The 21,692-nt window shown below is 34.8% G+C and overlaps 2 protein-coding genes across 2 annotated transcripts; both read right to left on the minus strand.

Moving 5' to 3' along the window:
* Positions 1-1,037: 1,037 nt before the first annotated feature.
* LOC138318258 (uncharacterized) lies at positions 1,038-18,627 on the minus strand. Its single transcript, XM_069260463.1, has 8 exons — positions 18,270-18,627; positions 10,654-10,873; positions 7,972-8,129; positions 7,703-7,785; positions 7,354-7,463; positions 4,356-4,526; positions 3,843-3,959; positions 1,038-3,263 (listed from the first exon to the last, which is right to left on the minus strand). Exons 1-8 carry the CDS (start codon positions 18,344-18,346, stop codon positions 3,111-3,113), a joined length of 1,089 nt encoding a protein of 362 aa, XP_069116564.1. The 5' UTR covers positions 18,347-18,627; the 3' UTR covers positions 1,038-3,110.
* A 1,161-nt stretch (positions 18,628-19,788) lies between these two features.
* LOC138319630 (neuropeptides capa receptor-like) lies at positions 19,789-20,889 on the minus strand. Its single transcript, XM_069262780.1, has one exon. The coding sequence runs from the start codon at positions 20,887-20,889 to the stop codon at positions 19,789-19,791; it is 1,101 nt and encodes a 366-aa protein (XP_069118881.1).
* Between the last annotated feature and the right edge of the window lie 803 nt (positions 20,890-21,692).

A 21,692-nucleotide genomic window follows, 5' to 3' on the forward strand; every position in this document is an offset into this window, starting at 1 on the left:
ACACAATGTGACCAAGTTATCTTGATGTCCACACCATGTGACCAACTTGTCTTGATATGCAGACCACGTGACCTAGTTGTCTGGATGTACACACCATGTAACCTAGTTGTGTGGATGTTCACACCATGTGACCTAGTTGTCTGGATGTCCACACCATGTGACTTAGTTGTCTTTATATTCAATGCAGACAATGTGACCTACTTGTCAGGATGTCCACACCATGTGACCTAGTTGTCTGGATGCCCACACCATGTGACCTAGTTGCCTGGATATGCAGACCATGTGACCTAGTTATATGGATATGCAGACCATGTGACCTAGTTATATGGATGTCCACACCATGTGCCCTAGTTGTCTTGATATTCAATGCAGACAATGTGACCTTGTTATATGGATGCCCACACCATGTGACCTAGTTGCCTGGATATGCAGACCATGTGACCTAGTTATATGGATGTCCACACCATGTGCCCTAGTTGTCTTGATATTCAATGCAGACAATGTGACCTTGTTATATCGATGTCCACACCATGTGCCCTAGTTGTCTTGATATTCAATGCAGACAATGTGACCTTGTTATATCGATGTCCACACCATGTGCCCTAGTTGTCTCGATATTCAATGCAGACAATGTGATCTAGTTGTCTGGATGTCAACACCATGTGATCTAGTCTGGATGTCCACACCATGTGATCTAGTTGTCTGGATGTCCACACCATGTGATCTAGTTGTCTGGATGTCAACACCATATGACCTAGTTGTCTGGGTGTGCAAACCATGTGACCTAGTTGCCTGGATAAGCAGACCATGTAAGTTAAGCTTTTGTGGATATCCAGAACAATATGACCTAATCATCTGTTTGTCCAGATCATGCGACATATATGCCGAGATGAATAGTCAATACCAAAATTCCCTGGTTATAAGTTACTCTGAGGGATGTTCAATACCTAGGCTGTAGATTAGTAGTAAACTAAAATTACATCTAATTTAATTCTGTTTCAAAAATCAGTACATGTACTAATGTAATAAATAGAGGCTTTAATTTCATAAGGTAATTTTATTTCATTCATTTTATGAGGTTAATGACAATGAAACAATTTGAGGGCAGTTTGGCAAAGTGACTTCTTCATTTCCATGCAATTACCCTGGCTTAAATCAATGAGTTTCATGATGTACAACATAAAAATTTGCATAAATGGAACATTTGACAATCTGGAAAATTAGTTTATCCATTGTATCCACTGTATTTATATTAAGATAAATTACGTCTACTGGCTTTAGTTAAAAAAAGTATGGAACCAGTTTCCAGACTAGCAAGTTTCTCTATTCCATATGAAATAAGATTAGTTATCAAACAATTATGCATACTATAAGTAAAATAATATAATTCAAACCAGCATTAATTAACATGCATTTAAAACCTACACCAGTTTGTATACAATTAATGTTTGTTTATAGGCAAAATGACTAAAACCACACAATCTGGTGCAATTATCAAACATCGTGTGTCTAGTGTTTCCTCACAAAAATAGGCACTCTATCTTATATATGTACCTATTAAGATGAAGAGTTACCTCCCCTTATTAAATCTATGAAAATTCAGATAGCATGATTTACTTTGTGCTCCTATAAAACATATCTCACAATGATTGACCGGGTATCATTATTTGCTGAATTTAGTTTTTGATTTGGAATTCAATATTGATATATAATTGCATAATCACATCAAAAATAAATTTTAATTGTCTTCCACAGAAATTAAGCCCAATGAAAATAAATAAACATAAATTGGTCCTGAACTTAATGCTGCTTTCTGAATATTTATTTTGGAACATGATTACAGAAACCAAATGGCATGATAACCCAGAACCCTTGTGTAGTAATTCGGTACCAAATCATTTTATAATAACTGTTACCAGAGATCAAGTAAATGCAGTACATGATATTTTCCATTCATTCTTCTAGCTCTCTACTTTACATCTCTCCACCACTCATTGCTTCACATATAACACATTACATCATTAAACATGTTCTAAACACTAATCATTATGTGCTCTCTCTAAATCTCTGTTGATGCTATATTAAACTGCATTGAAAACATCCAGATACATACATGATAAATTTCAACATGAAAATGTCTCATTTCCGCAGAATATATTACATTCAAGGTCTAACAAACACTTCACATATTTAACTGTCAATGGAATTAATCATGATTGTGATATTTATGATTTATACCTGTTTTCATCTTTATTCAATTTTATAAGCATTCTATCTGATGATGAGACATGGAAATCTAAGTGTAGGTCTTAATTAGCAATCTATGTATGGCATTGACATCCATTGTTTCAGCAAAACTAAACAAAATGCACTGTAACTCACAACACACCACCTCTATTCTGACTTCAACAAAAGACTCTAATGGTGTATGACTTAAATGTGACCACAATACGATAATGTTAGGTAATGTATCTAGATGTTAATTTCAAATCATTTATCTGTTGTATTGTCAATCATATCGATGGTTAGTCTGCTAAACCTGCCTTTTTTAAAAAAAAAGCCTAATGATATTGGCAGGTTTAGCGGAATAATCACTGGTAAACAAACCCTTTAATAGAAATTATCCTTTTCCATCCTTGGAGCGTTTATGAAAGTCAATGCTGTCTAGAACATGTCTTTTGTTTTCTAAGACAGTTGAACACATGTAATAGATGGTCTTTATATCCATTGTTAGCTTTCTAAGTAAATACTTCTGCTGATATACAAGGAACATACAATGATTTTCTATTGCTAACATAACTATAAGTTACATCTAGAGACTGCATACAATACATGTATAAGTCTGATCACTTCAATCACACAACAGTATTTTGTATTTTCTACTCAAATTATCAAATAGATGTGCATTTTATTTAGCTGCTTTGTATTCATTTACCATGAACACAACACATGCTATACTCAGTAGTACTACTGTTTAAAGGTTATAGACAATTAACCTAATAGCACACATACACATTCACTGATAATGATTTATACACATCTGGCCAATCAAAAAAGACCGGAATAATGCTACAGTTTAATGGGATTATATACAAGTCTCTGATATATCATCATGATGGTGAGTTTAAGACAACCTGTACTTTTTTCTTCATGGCCTTGGTCTTTTGGAGGTCAGCACTGTTACCCCTGCTGCTCTCTTTTACTGTGGTAGAGTCGCTGGGCATGGCCATTCGGGCAACATCCTCTCGCTCCACAACATGGTCCTGAGTATATAAAGGTACCATTGAATTCTCATCAAGGCATAATAAACAATTTAATATATCCATAAAGAAACCCTTTCCAGAAAAGGAGACTTTCTCCATTATTAAAGAATCATTGTAAGCTGAAATATTTCATGAATTGGCAACACTTCAACTTCAATATGTATCTTTAAATATGTCATCAAAGAGGAAGTAGATTTAAATTAGGATAAAAATTGTATATTTTCTTTTTAATGTATCTTTATATAATATGCATTCACATTTCTTTGATGAAGGAATATATCCAACAATTCTTTTGATTTCTCATTTGAATATTCTGTATATCTTTTTGGTTATTTTTGTAGGGATGATATTTTTCAAAATTTTCGTGAAATGAAACTTTGATCTGCGAAATAAACAAAATTATAGAAATGTTTGATTTACTTAATAGAAATGGTTGAATCATAGAATTAGAAAAAAATTCAGAACAACTGAAATTAATTAAATTTTCTCATTTTAAGATCAAATCACAAAAAATTTGACACACAAAAATAACCTGGCTATAAAGTAGTATTGTTCTAGAAAGAAAATTTATGATCTTACCCCAATCTTTTTGAGTTTCTGCTCCAGTGTGAGACCCTCCACAGATGGGTCAAGGGCTTTAAGGCACTTTTCTGCTATGTTGTCTATGGCCATCATAATCACACCAAATTCTGTTCGCTGTTGATTCAATATCAGGTATTTACGATGTTAAGAGTCATATACCGGTAAACATTGATAAGTGTTATTTATGAATAACTTCAATCTACAACGGAAATCAAACATTCCTTGTATACAATATTTTCCTTCAGCATTTAAACAAGTAAGAATGAGATTTAGAATTTTGTTTATTGGCAAATATCAGGTTTTGAATTAACAAGGGGAGATAATCTGATATTTCAGCTAAGTAAGGCTGTTCAAATACAAAGGGCCCAGTCTAGTTTTTAATTCTAAAATTGATTTCTAAAACAGCTCCCATTCTGGAGCATAAACTTATGATGGATGATTTTAGAACTGGGAAATTTCCACAAATGTTTTTAATTTTACGGATGTCCTGATCTTGAAATTCGGTCTCACCTTTGACCTCATGTTCCCTTTGTTAGCAGCGAAGTGTTGCTCGCTTTGTTTATTACCCTCCTCTCTATGTTCATGTTCATGTTGTAACTGAGCCAGCTGTCCATTGATTGACATCTTCATGTTTGTGTGTTCCCCTTTTATCTCATCTAATTCATGTCTCAGGTCCTTCATCTGAAAAACAGTTGTATACAGGTTCAGATAAACGCTTTGGAACATAAACTCTTATAAATCAATTTCATATTTCTAAAAATACTGTACAAATTACATTTTGGTAACAGATATAATAGCATCTGTAGAAAACTAAAAGAAAAGCCAAAATGCAAACAGGGTAATAAAACACATGATTATGTGTATTGAAATTGTATATGACATACACCATGGCATTCCCAACCACCCCATTACCACTACTGGTTTACTGCCTACCTGACTCTAACTATTGCTAGGTTTGTCTCCCCTACTACAGTCAGTATTGGATCTCCAATGACCAACTGTATCCAGTAAATTCTGCCTTAGTGACTTAACCTATTCCTAAGGTCTGCCTTTTTGTAGTAGACAGTAACATTTTCCCTACTGTATCTATGTAACAGCGCTGTAGTAGACAGTAACATTTTCCCTACTGTATCTATGTAACAGAGCTGTAGTAGACAGTAACATTTTCACTACTGTATCTATGTAACATCACTGTAGTAGACAGTAACATTTTCACTACTGTATCTATGTAACAGAGCTGTGGTAGATAGTAACATTTGCACTACTGTATCTATGTAACAGCGCTGTGGTAGATAGTAACATTTTCACTACTGTATCTATGTAACAGAGCTGTGGTAGACAGTAACATTTTCACTACTGTATCTATGTAACATCACTGTGGTAGATAGTAACATTTTCACTACTGTATCTATGTAACAGAGCTGTGGTAGACAGTAACATTTTCACTACTGTATCTATGTAACATTACTGTAGTAGACAGTAACATTTTCACTACTGTATCTATGTAACTGCGCTGTAGTAGACAGTAACATTTTCACTACTGTATCTATGTAACATCACTGTAGTAGACAGTAACATTTTCACACTTCACTACTGTATCTCTGTAACATTACTGTAGTAGACAGTAACATTTTCCCTACTGTATCTATGTAACTGCGCTCTAGTAGACAGTAACATTTTCACTACTGTATCTATGTAACATCACTTAAGTAGACAGTAACTTTTTCCCTACTGTATCTATGTAACATTACTGTAGTAGACAGTAACATTTTCACTACTGTATCTATGTAACATCACTGTAGTAGACAGTAACATTTTCACTACTGTATCTATGTAACATCACTGTAGTAGACAGTAACATTTTCACTACTGTATCTATGTAACAGCGCTGTAGTAGACAGTAACATTTTCACTACTGTATCTATGTAACATTACTGTAGTAGACAGTAACATTTTCACTACTGTATCTATGTAACATCACTGTAGTAGACAGTAACATTTTCACTACTGTATCTATGTAACAGAGCTGTGGTAGACAGTAACATTTTCACTACTGTATCTATGTAACATCACTGTAGTAGACAGTAACATTTTCACTACTGTATCTATGTAACAGAGCTGTGGTAGACAGTAACATTTTCACTACTGTATCTATGTAACATCACTGTAGTAGACAGTAACATTTTCACTACTGTATCTATGTAACATTACTGTAGTAGACAGTAACATTTTCACTACTGTATCTATGTAACATTACTGTAGTAGACAGTAACATTTTCCCTACTGTATCTATGTAACATCACTGTAGTAGACAGTAACATTTTCACTACTGTATCTATGTAACATTACTGTAGTAGACAGTAACATTTCACTACTGTATCTATGTAACATCACTGTAGTAGACAGTAACATTTTCACTACTGTATCTATGTAACATCACTGTAGTAGACAGTAACATTTTCCCTACTGTATCTATGTAACATCACTGTAGTAGACAGTAACATTTTCACTACTGTATCTATGTAACATCACTGTAGTAGACAGTAACATTTTCACTACTGTATCTATGTAACATCACTGTAGTAGACAGTAACATTTTCACTACTGTATCTATGTAACATCACTGTAGTAGACAGTAACATTTTCCCTACTGTATCTATGTAACATTACTGTAGTAGACAGTAACATTTTCACTACTGTATCTATGTAACATCACTGTAGTAGACAGTAACATTTTCCCTACTGTATCTTTGTAACATCACTGTAGTAGACAGTAACATTTTCACTACTGTATCTATGTAACAGAGCTGTAGTAGACAGTAACATTTTCACTACTGTATCTATGTAACAGAGCTGTGGTAGACAGTAACATTTTCACTACTGTATCTATGTAACAGAGCTGTGGTAGACAGTAACATTTTCACTACTGTATCTATGTAACATCACTGTAGTAGACAGTAACATTTTCACTACTGTATCTATGTAACATTACTGTAGTAGACAGTAACATTTTCACTACTGTATCTATGTAACATTACTGTAGTAGACAGTAACATTTTCCCTACTGTATCTATGTAACATTACTGTAGTAGACAGTAACATTTTCCCTACTGTATCTATGTAACATTACTGTAGTAGACAGTAACATTTTCCCTACTGTATCTATGTAACATTACTGAAGTAGACAGTAAAATTTTCCATACTGTATCTATGTAACATCACTTTAGTAGACAGTAACATTTTCACTACTGTATCTATGTAACATTACTGTAGTAGACAGTAACATTTTCACTACTGTATCTATGTAACATCACTGTAGTAGACAGTAACATTTTCCCTACTGTATCTATGTAACATCACTGTAGTAGACAGTAACATTTTCACTACTGTATCTATGTAACATCACTGTAGTAGACAGTAACATTTTCACTACTGTATCTATGTAACAGAGCTGTAGCAGACAGTAACATTTTCACTACTGTATCTATGTAACAGCACTGTAACGTACCTCATCCCCAGTAGTCTCCAGCTTGTCAATCAGAGCTTTACTGGATTCACTCAATGTTCGATGTCGCATCATCAGACCCTTCACCTTATCATCAGTGGTAGGAATATAATCTACAGATGAAAAAAACATAAAATTATTTGACAAGGCCACAACATTTAATGGAACAAACTAAGATGATATGCAAGCTGTAACTTTTATTCTTAGGCTATAATGGAATAACATTAGATTTAGCAAATTAATCAGTGAGAAAAAGTGGGGCTTATATTTAAAGTAACATGTATTTTTGCTTGATTTTCATTAACAGACAGAAACCTAAATATTAATATTGTGTAAAAAAACATTCACTCACCTTCAGGCATTATGTCTATAACTCTCATTAAAAAATCTGAAAATTTCTTGTATCTCGTCACAGATCGTTCTAAACGCTTTTGTCTGCAAAACAAAATAACACTTGATGAAAACCTTACAATATGAAAGAAGCAGCATACAACAATGAAAGTAGTAACTAATAAAAAAGCTACATGTATTAGACAAACTTTATTTGTGGTAAGCGTAATGTAGCATAGTGCAATCAACTTCGGTCCAATAATGTGTTTGATTATGCTTTTCTTTTCTTACCTTCTCTTCAGATCTTCCATTTGCTGTTGTAACATTTCCAGTTCCTTTGTTTTCTGTTCCTTGAGTTTCAGTTCTGTTTGATATTTCTGAAGAGCTCTCCTCCTTTTGGCTTCATAATCTTTGATGTACTTTTCACAGTTTGTAAACTCATCTTTCATCTGTAAGAGAAGTATGTACTCAGGTTGAAGAATACAGTGTACTCTACACAAAGTTTTCGAATGACTTTTGTCTTTCAGTGCCATGCATTGATTAATCAATACCAAATGTACAGGAAATAACACCGGAAAAGGAAACACAAAATTTATCATAGCTAGATTATGTTTGATTTTGGACAAAACAAAACGGATCTATGAATCTATTAAATATAAAGTAGATTTCCTCAATTTTATGAAAAAAAACTGTTTAGAACACCTTTTGTAAGCTTTATCAAATGTACAATACTAGTTAATTAGAAACATAATATTTTGCCCCTATTTAGTTCTATACTTAGTCCTTAAAAAAAATCTTTTCATGCTCTATATATTAGAATGATATAAAATCAATGAGGGAAATATTGGTTTCTACTTGAGTAAAAAAGGACAAATCAAGATTACATATAAAAAGTTTTTCTTTGGACTTTAAGATTGATTGTATTATATACACTCAATAAATTTCATCTTAATTTATAATTATAGTTGTCAATTCTCAATGCACTGGGTCTTTCAACAGTCAACAAATTTTTGTTTATACATTCAATAATCTTTTTTATTCAACAGAACAATCAAATTTTTAAAATTGAATAACCATTTTAAAATGCATACATGTATTATAATGTAAGAAGGAATACATCCTATAATTACTGCCAATAGTATAAGTACATGTACTGTAAAGTCTTCTAGACTTGTTATCTACAACTGCCATCCATCAGACTACCTTGGGATTATGCCAGACGTAACGGTTAAACAATTAACTTAATGGTGACAGTCACATGATATACCAAAAAAGTCAACAATGAGTATACAGTAATAATGTGGACCATACCACCTGGTACACAGTTCCACTGAGCAATTAACTCCTAGATAGCACTACTGTAAATATTGTCTAATTATTAATGTAATACAGTTTATTAATTTGTGACCCCATGATTCTAGATACTTCAGAAATATAATTCAAATGAACAGTACAAAATAGCTAGGTAAAATATATATGGTTAAATAAAACATTAAATAAATCAACTATTGATAAAATTAATGCTGCTTTACCTAATGTTACTAATACATGTATAGAAATTTTATAGCCCACCCCAATCATCAATTCTAAATTTCAATTATGCAACCTACCAGTATGTTTGTTACCAGTAATGAGAACTTGGATGATAAAAACTAATTATTATCAAAATTATCTTTGACCAACAAAAATATGTATGCCAGCAACTTCTGAAAAATCTTAATACTTTTAAAAGGATTTACTTGAATAGATTTTTTATGTTATGGAGATATAACACAAAAACCTAAAGTTATATGTGCCGTATTTTTCATACTCACAAGTTTTTAATATGTTATTCATCACCAAAAGTTACCAACTTTTGTTAAAATTACAGTACTTTCAACGTAGGTTTTAAAATTACATGTACAAATAAGAGCTGAAAATGATTTTTGGCAGTACTGCCAAAAATCATTTATTTACATCAATAGTGAAGTGAAATGAGTACATAAGGTCAGACCATGAAGCCAAATTGTGGTCTACAATTTCATTACACATTTTTATAATGTTATTAGTAATTGTAAAGTGATTTCTGCAGGTATGTTTCCATGTAAACATATTAAGGCATAAAAACAACAATTTTACAGTGCAAAATTTCTGTGTTATAACTAATGTTTATAAGTCATCTGAAGCCATCTGAATGATTTTTACAGCTTTATTCATCAAACCTTATGGGTTTTAATAGATTAACGATGGAAAAATAGCATGTCAAAATTTTCGCCCAGTTACGGCACATATAACTTTAATGTACTTTAAATAGTACACTTAGATTTTTGTGTTGTATCTCCATTACATAAAATATCTATTCAAATCTTTATAAAACCTTATGATTTAATCTATACAATATTTAAAATTCATTTTGGGACTCTTTTTGTCTACGAAATCATTATGCTGTTATCTCAGCCAATCGGAAGCGACGTTACAAACAGCAACGCCATTTTTACCTTTATGGGCTGATAAAGTAAATGTAAAGTAAAAGCCAATGAAAATGATCATTACAAGCAAAATTGAATTATTGATTTATGGATCAAAGAAAAAATGTGAAAAAAAATCAAATAGAAATAAAAATCAATTCCAATGAGCCCTAAATGTGCTCTCTCCACATGATAAAAACAAGTCCACTGTACAAAACACTTTGCTCATTTCAAATTAAAACTTTTCACAAACTCTTCACTCTTTTCCGTCCCCCCTTTTCCTGCATAGCCAGTTATTTTTGTGGGGATAATAATTTCATGATTTCGCAGGAAATTGCTATGATCGTAGGAAATTGATTTGCTAAGTATTGAGAAATTATTGAATTATCTCTACTCTGAAAGATCACAAACATTTTAAACCACTAGAATTGAATTTGTTTGTTTTTAGTTAAAACAGCAAAATTTCTTAATCTGTGTAAATAACCGGCTACACAGGCAAATTACCTAGTGTAAAATGTTAACAAACCTGCTGCTGTCGTTTTTGGATGTCGATCTGGCGCTGTGCACACTGTTCCATTTTACGTTTGAACTCCTGACGCTTGGCGTACAGCTCCATATCGACTGCCTCCACCTCAACTTGTTTCTTGAGGAGGAGAGTTCTCTGTAGCGTGTTGATCCCCGTCTCAATGAGCTTGTCACCAGTCTCCTTGACGACAGGGAAAGCTGTGATCTCATCCTCATCATCTCTGCAAAAGAAATTGTTTGCATTATAATAACCATATAATTGTTATGTATGACACTAAATACATGTAGTTATGAGATAAGGGAGATAACTCCTATAGCTTTTTTTATCAATACATCCTATGAAGGTCATATCATTGATTTAGGTTATAGAACTTTCTAGAATATAATCATGTATAAACAAATATGTTTGTAAACATGTTGATTATAAGTAGAGATCTAGAATGATCTATTTCCAGAAAGTTATGTGTGTTTACTTGTTTACTGTTTTTAGTTAGATATTTCTAGAAGTAGAAGGTTCTCCAATATTCTTGAATTACGGTTTAGCTATATATACTCCAGCTGTCCAAGGCTAATCAGAACTGTAATGAGACCTGTAATAAGACATATCAAGAATTGTACAGCGCCATATAAGATTCTATTGGGAGAGCTATTGTGACTTTATCTGTGGATTATTACAACACTTTGTTTGGATTTATTCATATTGCCTGGAACTTTACAAATCATCGGGGGACATTCAATTTCCTTGTGGATTTGTGATTATTGTTAATTTGAAACCTGGAAGGATCAAGGATTATACCAGGACATTCGCATACAGATAAGTAACACTTTAAATCATCGTACTACTCTTGTACCACCACCAATTACTTTAGACATTGTAAACCATCTCTGTATAATATTGTATATATAATTAAATTGTGTTTTGAATTTAGCTGCTGGTTTCTCCTTTCTGTTATTCGTTAATGTAACAGAATTGGGGGCTCGTGTCCGAGATCGATATTCAATTTGTGAAATCTAACTTTGAAAAATTAATTAAGAAATTTTCAAAATTTGTGTACAAACTTTGAGTTTACATTTGAAACCAACAGCTAGATAAATATGACTACTATGCAGGTAGAACAGTTTGTTAAAGCGCCATCCCTGGAAGTTCTTTTGCAAGTTAGTAAGAAGGATTTACTGTTATTGGGTAAACATTTAGGCCTTACTATCAAAACTAATTTGAGGAAAGCTGAAATTAGGAATGTAATTATAAGATATTTTGTTGACAATGGCAAATTTGACTCTAGTGCATTAGATAGTATAGAGGAAACAGTCAGTTCAGAAATTCAAATTAGACAAATGGAACTTGAACATGAAATGAAACTAAGACAAATGGAAATAGATAAAGAGAAAGAAATGAGAGAAAGAGAAATAGAAAAGGAGTTAAGAGAAAAAGAAATTGAGAAAGAATTAAAAGAAAAAGAGAGAGATCAGATGTTAGAGCTAGAGAAGCAAAAAATTCAAGCTGAAACAGAACTTAGAATTAAAGAATTAGAACTAGCTTCTCAAGACAGTTCAAGTAATCCAACTTTTAGGGGTTTACAAGGAAACAGAGGTTTTGATGTCAGTAGAAACATTAGGTTAGTTCCTCCTTTTCAAGAGAAAGAAGTTGACAAGTATTTTCTGCATTTTGAGAAAATAGCTGATAGTATGAAATGGCCTGAAGATAAGCTTACAATGCTTCTTCAAAGTGTCTTGATTGGTAAAGCTAGAGACATTTATTCTTCTTTATCTGTAGATGAGATTTCAAATTACCAAGTAGTCAAGAAAGCTATTTTGAAAGTTTATGAGTTAGTTCCTGAGGCTTACCGCCAGAAATTTCGAAACTCGAGAAAGAGAGATGAACAAACTCATGTAGAATTTGCCAGAGAAAAGGAACAATTATTTAATAGGTGGTGTGATTCTAAAGAAATTGATGAGGATTTCGGTAAATTGAGGCAATTATTGTTGATAGAGGAGTTTTAAACGTTGTGTCCACACAAACATAAAAACTCATTTAGATGAGAGAAAAGTTGAAACACTTAGTGAAGCAGCTACAATGGCTGATGATTACGCTCTCACCCACAAAGGCTCATTTGTTAAAAACAGTTCTCAAGACAAAAACAGTACCACAGGTACTAGTAAATTTGGTCAGCCTAGGAACCCAACCTTTAGTGGCCCTTCCAACGACAAACCTAAATTAGGTGATAAAACTAAGTCTGCTTCTAAAAAAACAGATGATAGGGTAGGTGTGGGGTCTCCTTCTGGTCCTGTTTGTAATTACTGCAAGAAAGTAGGGCATACTATGTCTGAATGTTATTCTCTCCAGCGTAAGGAGCAAAGGCGTAAACAGTCAGTTCCTTCTGTGTTAGCTATGTCAAAGCCTAGTCAGAAACTTAGTGATATTGTGGAAGATTCTAAAGTGTCTGTTGAGATTAAGAGCTCAGAGTCTGATAGTGTCTTGGAGAAGTACTCTCCCTTCATTTCTGAAGGTTTTGTTTCACTTACTAGTGATATTACCAACTTGAAACCTGTGAAGATTTTGCGAGATACTGGGGCTTCTCATTCTTTGATATTAGATGGCGTAGTGCCTTTGTCTGAGGAGACCTCATCTGGTAGTAGTGTTTTGCTTCAAGGTGTAGAGTTAGGTTTTGTTAATGTGCCTCTCCATTGTGTTTATTTAAAGTCAGATTTGGTTACTGGGCCTGTCACCATTGGTGTTAGACCGGAACTTCCCATAGAGGGCGTGTCGCTCATTTTAGGCAATGACTTGGCTGGAGAGAAAGTTAGGGTAGATCCCTTAGTGTCCAGTATTCCAGATAAAACAGATGATGCTGAGACTATTCAACAGGAATTTCCTGGTATTTTCCCTTCTTGTGCTGTAACTCGTTCAATGAGTAAGAAGGTTTCTGATGTTGCAGTAGTTGAGGATCATTATAGTCCAGGGTTAGGTGACACTTTCTTGGCTCATGATATAGAGGATGTCGGGAGCAAGTGTGATCTTTTGAGCAATCCTGTAGACTTTGATAGTAATGGAGTTGTTCCTAACAAGGGTACTTCTTTGTCTGACATGATGAGTAAATCATCTTTGTCTAGAGAGGAGCTTATAGTAGAACAGGAGAAAGATTCTGAAATCTCCTTATTGTGTAATCGGGCTTTGAGTGAGGAAGAGGCTGAGAAAGTCCCGGTTTGTTACTTCCGTCAGTCAGGTGTGTTGATGCGCAAGTGGCGCCCCCCTGATGTGTCTCCCGAGGAAGACTGGAAGGTTGTCAATCAAATAGTTGTCCCACCGAGGTATAGGCAAGATATTCTAAGTTTGTCTCATGATGTACCTATGGCAGGGCATTTAGGTGTGACCAAGACTTATAACAGGATCTTAGATCACTTCTTTTGGCCCAAGTTGAAACGGGATGTGGCTGATTTTTGTAGGTCTTGTCATACTTGTCAGGTGGTAGGGAAACCTAATCAGAAAATCCCTGTTGCACCTTTGCACCCCATTCCAGCATTTGAGGAACCATTTAGTAGAGTCATTATAGACTGTGTAGGTCCTCTACCCAAAACTAAGTCTGGGAATGAGTATCTTTTAACTATTATGTGTGCTTCCACACGCTTTCCTGAAGCCATTCCACTCAGGAATATTAAAGCCCCTAACATAGTCAAGGCTTTGGTTAAATTCTTTACACTGGTTGGTCTTCCAAAAGCTGTCCAATCGGACCAAGGTTCGAATTTCATGTCTGGTATTTTTCAACAAGTCATGTACCAGCTCCAGATCAAGCAGTATAAGTCTAGTGCTTATCATCCAGAGTCTCAGGGTGCTTTAGAACGTTTTCATCAGACATTGAAGAATATGATGAGATCTTATTGTTTTGAAAACAAAAGAGATTGGGACGAAGGTATACACATGTTGTTGTTTGGCGTTAGAGAATCTGTACAAGAATCTCTTGGCTTCAGTCCCTTTGAACTTGTGTTTGGACATACTGTACGTGGTCCTTTGAAAATTTTGAAAGACAAAATTTTGGACGAAGATTCTAAAGTGAATCTCTTAGATTATGTGTGTAACTTTAAGCAAAGGTTGACAAGGGCATGTGAATTGGCAAAAGAAAATTTGGCCCTTACTCAAACCAAAATGAAAACATGGTATGATAAAGATGCCCGTGCAAGAAGTTTTGATCCAGGTGACAAAATTTTGGCTCTATTACCAATACCGGGTCAGCCTTTGCAAGCTAGATATTTTGGACCTTATATTGTTGAGAAAAAGGTCGATGATGTTAACTACATTGTACAAACTCCAGGGAGGCGCAAGAAAACTCAATTATGTCATGTTAATATGCTTAAGGAATATGTAGATAGAGAAGAGAGCAAGACCTCTCAACCTATTGCTACTTTGGCCTCTGTACCATCACAAAGTGAAAGTACAGCTGATATTTGTAAATTAGACTTAGATGGTGGTGTACAAGATGTAGGTTTAGACTGTGGTGTTAAGTTAAGGAATTCAGATGTGCTCGCGAACTTGGACAAGAAACTATGTCATCTATCGGAAAAGGAACGCAATGAACTTAAAGATTTGATACTTGAGTATAAACATTTGTTTCCGGATACACCAGGCAAAACAGATGCTATCTATCACGACGTGGATGTAGGCGATGCGCCACCTGTCAAGCAACATCCTTACCATGTCAATCCTTTGAAAGAAGAACACTTAAAGAAAGAAATTCAATACATGTTGGACAATGATATTATTGAACCAAGCAAAAGTGAATGGAGCTCTCCATGTGTTCTGGTACCAAAGCCAGACAAGACATACCGGTTCTGTACTGACTTCAGAAAAGTAAACTCTGTCAGTAAAACAGACTCTTATCCAATTCCAAGGATTGACTCGTGTATTGACAAAGTTGGCAAAGCCAAGTACGTAAGCAAGTTTGACCTGTTGAAAGGATATTGGCAGGTGCCATTAACAGAAAGAGCTAAAGAAGTGTCGGCATTTGTAACCTCGCAAGGTTTGTACCAGTACAAAGTTATGCCATTTGGTATGAAGAATGCCCCGGCAACATTTCAACGTCTTCTTAACAGCGTGATATCAGACCTGGAAGGCTGTGATGGATACATTGATGACGTCATCAACTACCACGACACGTGGGAAGACCATCTACGCGGGATTCGTGAATTCTTCGAAAGACTCACTACCATGAAATTGACTGTAAACTTATTGAAATGTGAATTTTGTCATGCAACTGTTGAATTTTTAGGCCATGTTGTAGGACAGGGGCAAGTTAAACCTGTTCAGGCCAAAGTAGAATCAATTATAGATTTTCCAGCTCCTGGAGGCAAGAGAGAGCTGATGAGATTTCTTGGTATGGCTGGATACTACAGAAAAATTTTGTCAAAATTTCTCTGTTATAGCAGCTCCACTTACTGCTTTGTTAAAGAAAAATGTCAAATTTGTCTGGTCAGACGAATGTAAGTCTGCCTTTGAGAAATTGAAAGCCATATTATCAAACTCACCAGTTCTGACTGCTCCAGATTTTAATAACCAGTTTAAACTGTTTGTTGACGCCAGTGATGTAGGTGTTGGTGCTGTTTTGATGCAAGAAGGTACTGAACAAATTGACCATCCAATTTGTTATTTCTCGAAAAAGTTTGACAAACACCAGAGAAATTATTCCACCATTGAGAAAGAATGTTTAGCGTTGATTTTGGCCTTGAACCAATTTAATGTGTATCTCTGCACTACAGTTGTGCCTGTGTTGGTCTTCACCGACCACAACCCTTTGACATTCATTGGGAAAATGAAAAACAAAAACCAAAGAATTCTCAGGTGGAGTTTGACTTTGCAAGAATACAATCTTGACATCAAACATATCAAAGGGAAAGACAATATTCTAGCAGATGCTTTATCAAGGATTTAAATATTACTTGATATGTCAAGAAAGTTTCCTTTTCAAGAAAACTTTCTTTTCTTTAAGGAGGGGTGTGTTATGTATGACACTAAATACATGTAGTTATGAGATAAGGGAGATAACTCCTATAGCTTTTTTTTATCAATACATGCTATGAAGGTCCATATCATTGATTTAGGTTATAGAACTTTCTAGAATATAATCATGTATAAACAAAATATGTTTGTAAACATGTTGATTTTAAGTAGAGATCTAGAATGATCTATTTCCAGAAAGTTATGTGTGTTCACTTGTTTACTGTTTTTAGTTAGATATTTCTAGAAGTAGAAGGTTCTCCAATATTCTTGAATTACGGTTTAGCTATATATACTCCAGCTGTCCAAGGCTAATCAGAACTGTAATGAGACCTGTAATAAGACATATCAAGAATTGTACAGCGCCATATAAGATTCTATTGGGAGAGCTATTGTGACTTTATCTGTGGATTATTTACAACACTTTGTTTGGATTTATTCATATTGCCTGGAACTTTACAAATCATCGGGGGACATTCAATTTCCTTGTGGATTTGTGATTATTGTTAATTTGAAACCTGGAAGGATCAAGGATTATACCAGGACATTCGCATACAGATAAGTAACACTTTAAATCATCGTACTACTCTTGTACCACCACCAATTACTTTAGACATTGTAAACCATCTCTGTATAATATTGTATATATAATTAAATTGTGTTTTGAATTTAGCTGCTGGTTTCTCCTTTCTGTTATTCGTTAATGTAACAGAATAACCATACATTTTCTCAGATGAAGTATTGGAATCAATGGCATGAGGATATAATTAAAGCCTTACTTTTCATTTAACCAATTTTTTTTTTATTTTCTTTGCTGAAGCTGATACTGCAATAACATGGATATAACATTTCATGATAAGAGTAATCAATGGTGATAAAACTATGAATTGTGCATCAATTGTTATATAAATCTGCAAAATATTTACACATTATGAATTATGATTTAGATATATGAATCTTAAGCGGTTATGATACATATATCAACAACAAAAATAATTCTGGAGACTAGCTAGAGTTAATCATCATTAGTGTCAATCTATCATGATCATGTACATGTCTAGCTTTAAACTATCAGAAGACCCTAGAGTAAATTTAGAGTGTTGGGAAAAATGATACTTGAGCAAACAGATGTCAAATTAATTGTAGATCAACATCACATTGTAGATCAACATCACACTTTCAGGCATCACAGTACACTTTCAAATATTACGCAAGCATATGAATCCGGAAATATTATAATTGAAGGAGAACGACAACAAACCAAACTTATTAAATAAAAGTGTGTCTTGTGTTCTATATTGATTAAAATCACAGTTGTATGCATGTGTTGATTACCTGTTAAATGGTCATCTGGAGTTTAACACAATTATTTTTCACATTTGTGTTTATTTAATTTTATTTAAAAAATGTCAATTAGACAAATTATCCTTTTAGATACAGATGCCAATATAATGACAAATGTATATACCCTACACTAATAGTAGTCAATTAATACCCCAATACTGCTATTACGAGCCCTTCGTGCGTGACGAGCGACTTTAACACACACCTGTAATTGATTTTCATCTATAATTCAAGCACCTGCTACACGTTATGCCGAGAAATCACGACACATAAAATGACGCCCTTACCTTTCGTTGAGCTGTGTGACGAATACATTGCGCTTTTGGTTATCCAGATCCAAATTATATCCCCCAGTATCAGCCATTTTGGCACTTAATTTACACTACACTGCTAACGACACTAACTCGATATATCCCGTCAACCGTTCATTTCCATTCCGTCCGCCATGTCTAAACAACTTTATGCAAATGAGGGTGCCTAGGAGATGATCACGTGACTGGTTGACAATATCGTCGGAGTACAAGCTGATATGCTGCTATATATTGTCATAAACACAGCGTATATTTATTATATATATGATATCCTGTGACACATTGATCAGTGGTCCACTTTTAATTTTGTTCTTGACGAAGAATTAAAATATGAATTTGTCATACCAGCTAGAGATTTAGATAGTATATATGTCTCTGGTAAAACTTTGTTCTCGAGTATATTATTATCAGATATTAACAAAAAGTATTGTTCAATTAAAAATGATGTTCTTTGCTATCTAATCACACATTGTATATATATTGGTAATATTTTTGGCTCTTTTGTCATACATGTACACTGTATGTATTAAATTGTTCTCAGCTACATTTATTTTGTCATACATTGAAACGTTCTCAGCTATTTTGTCATACATTATATATATACACTGAAACGTTCTCAGCTATTTTGTCATACATTATATATATACACTGAAATGTCCTCAGTTATTTTGTCATACATTGTATACATTGTCTAGTTATTGGCGATTTTGTCATAAATTGCATACTCTGTCTATTTTGTCATACATTTTACATGACCACCATACAGTACACAGACATCTCCGGAATTTCTAACACAGAAACAAATTTTGTTTGTTTGTTTGTTTGATTAACTAACGTCCCGATTAATTTTCTTGTATATATATATATAGTGGAACTATTGCCCTTTTTATAGTGCTATATCACTGAAGCATGCCGCTGAAGAGACCAAGCAACACCCTACCCCTTCACATTATCACTGACAAAGGGCGAACGAGTTGTACCATTCCCTTTATGCTGAGCAGAATCTACCACTTTTATAGACTTTGGTGCTCGACCAGGGAACATAACCTAGAGCCTGCCTCACAGGGACGAGCGCCCAACCAATAGTCAAATACGGAAGCGTATTAGGCTCACATAGGAAAATATTGTTCAGCCGTTATATATACACAATCATCACGGGTGTCACGACTAGGCTCGAACCCAAGTCTCCGGCGTGTATACAACAAAATGTCAAGTCACACAGACTGGCTCCTAACATCCTCAGTAATCCAAGGCGATATATACACTAACGATAATATACATTGCTGACAGTGGGTTACCGAGGATGGGCTCCTAACAGAAAATCTCAACCCAATACTCTCAATTACCATCTTCCATAAGTTAATCTTGCTTCTTTGACCAGAGACCGTGTTTTCCTGATTTTATATGCACTATGTACATGGTCAAGTTAAGACTTAAGTTCTTTAGACACACAATTTAGCAGCCTCGTGCTATTATCGCAGCTTAACCTCTCGTGTCACCTCTGCCCCTTGGCACCAAAGGCATAAGAATAGCGAGCTGGTTTTTGGCAGGAAAAGAGGCGGAAACACTCGCGGCGAAAGTTTGGGTTGACGATGCCGTATATTATAGGATTACAGACATTGCTGATGCAGAAGGTCATAGATGCAACCCCCATTATTTTCTGTACTAGAATGCTATGATTTCGAAAGTCTATTCCGTTAACATTCGTGATGAGCTCAATGACAATATATGGGATATAGCTAAATACACAACTAGCGGCTACTACTAGAAATATCACGGAAGTTTTAGAAACTTGTGTTTCAAATCTTTTTCGTAGTTCATTATTTCTGCGTGGTATGGGATATTCCCTCGTGTTGCTAAATGGTTGCTCTGTCATGGACATTTTATATATAGAACTTGCATTGACTCCTGTGGAATATACTAGATTGTTCCTAGATCGCCGATAGACGACGCGGATTATGCTGATGTAGACAAACAAGAGAACAAGAAGGTCAGCAATGGCGAGGGAAAGACATAACCCAAAGTATATAACAGGTACCCGATGGTCCAGTGATTCGTCAAAGGAGCAAGTTGTTGCCACCACTCCTGGAACCGCCATTTTTATTTTCTTTGTGCCGTGGACAACGAAGGACGGACTCGATAAACAGAGCGCAAGAACTAACGCAAAGAGGACATTTTTATTTGGTGATTGAATCCGGAAACTCTTCATTGGGTAGCATATCTTATAGTACCTATCGCGGGATATACATATTATCAACAGAATCTGCGATGTGTATGCCGCTAGTGAAATGGTAGTGAAGATTTTACACGGAATGGCAGCTCCATATATCAGGGGAAACCGTAGCCAAAATATATCGAACGGAATGGCAAAAACACAGCAGACAAGGTCAATTACAGAAAGGCTGTATATATAAACATTAGCAGGTGTCCTTTGGAACTGGTAGCCATAGACATAAAATACTAATCCATTGCCAACCAATCCTAGTGTCATCATGGCGCCAGAAAAAACAATCGCAGGGTAGTTCACTTCTGCCGCTTTCTCGTTGGCAAACCACAACAACGTGCTTGCTGCTATGTCTGACGAATTGTTTGACATCTTGTTGAAATCACATTGGGAATTATATGTGTTAGAAGCAATTGTTTGGGTAACTAAGAAATGTAGAGTATACAGTTAATCACTCATTCCATAAACAATGAGCATCGACCTTTCGAGAATACAGTTAACATCATTGCATCTCGTAGTAGTATCCATATTTTCTGTACTCACTGAATGCTTACCAACACTTTGTTAATGTTCACGAAAAGTCCATTCCGTATAATTTATTCGTTATTCTTTCCACTATCAGTGGTACATCATTAATGCCCTTTTCTGACATTTCAGTGTCATCACTAATTTAAAACTAATCGCATGCATACGGTATATGTATTCCATATTGATCGATTAGACACAGTTACCCCAGTATAAAGGTTCGCGATGGCCGTTCTGTTCCACAGATATCGTAATTTTAATAACACAGCCCAAAAAGTGTCTTGATATATCACTGTAGAATATCATTCCAAATGGATTTATTTTATCTCGCGCTATCCCGCCATCCTCGGGGCCACAGGGACTTGAACAGGCGATAGCTGATCAAGGAACTGATTACTCACTAATTGCTCCAGCATTGGTGAATTCATTATTGGTTCTAGTATCTGTCACAAAGCTGACCATGGTTACCTGTACTTTTTTACAATAACACACTATTATAAGTTACCAAGGAGTTCATACCCTAGAGATACAATCGCCGATATTACTGTCAATATCAATCACATAAATTGTCTATAATTAGCAGGGAATATCGTACTGTATCACAGATTAAAACACGTGGTAACAAAAATCGATCGGAACAAGACGAAATG

The sequence above is a fragment of the Argopecten irradians genome, chromosome 3, assembly GCF_041381155.1.
Source record: "Argopecten irradians isolate NY chromosome 3, Ai_NY, whole genome shotgun sequence".
NCBI lineage: Eukaryota > Metazoa > Mollusca > Bivalvia > Pectinida > Pectinidae > Argopecten > Argopecten irradians.